Raw genomic sequence first — 3,241 nt, forward strand, 5'->3', positions numbered from 1 at the left:
TACACACTATGACTTAAGTGTAATCTCAAAGCAAACCCTATGGGGGCATGTCTATCAACTGAGGTCCTGGGAGAAATTGCAATTTTTTAATGGGAATATGTGGCACATGGGCCCTCTGTTTGCTTTAGATGACAGTCAAGACTTTTCCACAACTTTAATTACCAGTTGTAGGTTACAAATAATAATATAATAAAAACTTTATTTATATAGCACCTTTGAAAACAGACTTTATGAAGTGCTGTGACAAACAAGGAAAGGCAGAAGCAAGAAGAGTTTCTTGCAGAGGCAACATAACAATAATGGTCAAACAATTATGCTGAACTAAGGCCAGGCAAAATTTTTGGATGACATACTATACTATGACTTTTGTCATATTTTTTACAACATACTATACAATGACCTTTTTTTGTAAAATTTTTCATGACATACTATACTGTGACTTTTTATCATATTTTTACAATATACTATACAATGACTTTTTTTTACCATATTTTTGACGACATACGATACTATGACTTTTTTTGTTAAATTTTTGATGACATACTATACTGTAACTTTTTGTCATATTTTTTACGAAATACTATACAATGACCTTTTTTACCATATTTTTGACGACATACTGTAATTAAATTAAAAGACAAGCTTAAACAGTTGAGTTAAAATAGACGAAAAAGAGTTACCAGCATTTTTCCAAAATTTTTTAGTTTACCGCGGGAGCTAAAGCGAAGCCGGAAGTACTCGGAGGTGATGCCTCTTGTCCTGTGGGAGGGACTTCTGGTGAGTGGCTTTAAAATCTGGTCGTTACCGTTTGACGGTAACTGTGTGAGGGGACACTGGGCTCTCGCTGAAGTGGTCACGATTATGTCTAACAGGTAATATGCTTCACTGTTACAACCGCTAAACGTTATATCTCACCTTTGTGCACCTGCGATGTATTCTCCTGTTTTGGCGTATCAGTTTGACTCGAGAGCTAACGGCTCGTTTGCGCCGCTAAGCCTCATTAGTGAGCTAACGTCAGCTGATAGTCAATCTCAGGTCGTCTCTCCGCCTTGTTGCTTCTCCCTACTTTTACAAACGACACTGAAATTGGAGCTAACTTACTGAAAACTACTCGACGAGCTAACATTCAAATCGTTGTTTTTATCTAAAGTGAGATTAATCAAAGTGTCAGAACTATCACGTCTGCTTTTGCCTCCACTAACCTCCCAGGCTTGCCTAGTAAAGTGAGACATGGCTGAAATAATCGCCGTCAACGCCGGTTTGTCCTCCCCGTCCACTATAAACGCCACCTTCCCGATCCTGGAGGACCCCGGCGCCGCTGCTGCCGCCCCTCCGGCCTCTCTGAGCAGCGAGGACTACCTGTTTGTGGAGACCAGGCACCCCAACACTGTCCTGCAGGGCCTCAACAGCCTGCGGCTCAATAACGCCTTCTGTGATGTGACCCTGTGCTGCGGAGGACAGGAGTTCCCCTGCCATCGCATTGTGCTGGCCTCCTTCAGCTCCTACTTCCAGGTAAACACAGCTGCCTTCATAGTCAGTGTCGGTGATAAACATAAAGAGTTACTGAGCTGGGAAATTATGCAAGTCATTATGTCAAGTACATTAGCACACATCTAAATTGCTTTTGTTGTTGTTTCTTAAGTAGCAATGATGTGTGGAAGATGAAGAAACCTCCGCGGACACTGACTTGGTTGCATTATAATCAGTTTATCACAACAAAGTTTTACAATGCTACAATTTCATTTAGCAGACGCTTTTATCCAAAGCGACGTACAACACAAGCAAGAATTTAGACTTAAGGAAAAAACCCTTAGTAAGTGTAAAAAGTGCTTCAGGTGTGATTGGTCACAGGTATTGCCGTCTAGTGGCAGAAGAACCCAAACTTTGGAAACCAAAGTAATAACCAGTAGCGATCTCAGCATCTTTGATTTAACAATCTCAGTATCACTACTTACGATGACAGTCAACATACAAAATCACACAACTTTGTCAGTGCTAGATAATCATTAGGTGCTGGGTTTTGGACCATCTGACTTAATCTACCCCAAAGGGCAAAGAGGAGAAGAGTCGGGTTAAGTGCCGAGGTGTTCTCGGAACAATTGAGTTTTCAATTGTCTCTTAAAAGTAGAAAGGGACTCAGCAGATCGCACAGAGTTTGGAAGTTTGTTCCACCATTTGGGAACAACAGAAGAGAAGAGTCTGGCTAGAGATTTAGAGCCGTGCTGGGCTGGAAGCACCAGGCGTCTTTCGCATGCAGAGCGTAGTGGGCGAGAAGGAGAGTAGACCTGGATCAGGGATTCCAGGTAGGCTGGAGCAGTTCTTGTGATTGTTTTGTAAGCCAAGAGAAGTGTTTTGAATTTGATTCTGGCTGCCACTGGAAGCCAGTGAAGAGAAAAGTACAGAAAGTTCAGCATCCACCAGGCACCATGGTCTGCCTGGGAGAGGATTCAGGACCAATGCGAGTCTCTCTATCTTACAGCTCATGCAAGTCTCTTATATAGGTACAGGCATTGATACATTTGTCAGTAAAGCAGCTTCTCACCTGCTGTGATCAATCACAAGACCCCACAAATATGTCCTTTTATGAAAGGAGCCTCATCCCATGTTACTTTTGCAATTCTGCACACTTGGCTTCCAGGCCTAACCATCCCTAGACCTTTGACCTCGAGGCCTCCTTGCCTAACCAAAATAAGAACCTTAAGAAACGGAGCATAATACACCACACTTTACAGCAAATGATGATAGTAGTAATAATAATGATAGTACATTTTATTTATAAAGTGCTTTTAAAGGAACTCTTGCAAAAGTGAAAAAGCAACATAAACACAAGATACACAAATCCCCAGCAAACAAATCGACGACATACAAAAAAGTGCACTGAACTATCACACATTGAAAGCCTGTTTAAAAAAACAACAACATAGTTATAGTAGTAGTAATAGCTTTATTTATATAGCACCTTTTAAAAAGAGAGTTTACAAAGTGCTTTGACAAACGGTAAAAAGCAGAAATGGGATTCATAGTCAAGCAATACAACAACGGAGAGCCACGCGGTCCTGTGACAGTCCCCCGTAGATGCTGTGTTTACAGAACAATAAAATTAGAATAACATATGAAAAATGATACATAGGAAAGAGAGCGCAAGAAGGAAGAAGAGATGCACGGCAGCAATAATAAACACATAACATACAGTACTGTGCAAAAATCTAAGGCCACGTTTAACTTTGTTATTTTAGCAAGG

At 41.0% G+C, this 3,241-nt stretch overlaps 1 protein-coding gene across 1 annotated transcript; it reads left to right on the forward strand.

Annotated features, from left to right (window-relative positions):
• Positions 1-797: 797 nt before the first annotated feature.
• LOC121938766 (kelch-like protein 21) lies at positions 798-1,512 on the forward strand (the record flags this gene model as incomplete). The annotated part of the gene is made up of 2 exons (XM_042481936.1): positions 798-872; positions 1,210-1,512. A coding segment is annotated over exon 2 (282 nt), but the record flags the coding sequence as incomplete, so codon positions are not given.
• Between the last annotated feature and the right edge of the window lie 1,729 nt (positions 1,513-3,241).

The sequence above is a fragment of the Plectropomus leopardus genome, unplaced genomic scaffold (genome assembly GCF_008729295.1).
Source record: "Plectropomus leopardus isolate mb unplaced genomic scaffold, YSFRI_Pleo_2.0 unplaced_scaffold3198, whole genome shotgun sequence".
Lineage (NCBI taxonomy): Eukaryota > Metazoa > Chordata > Actinopteri > Perciformes > Serranidae > Plectropomus > Plectropomus leopardus.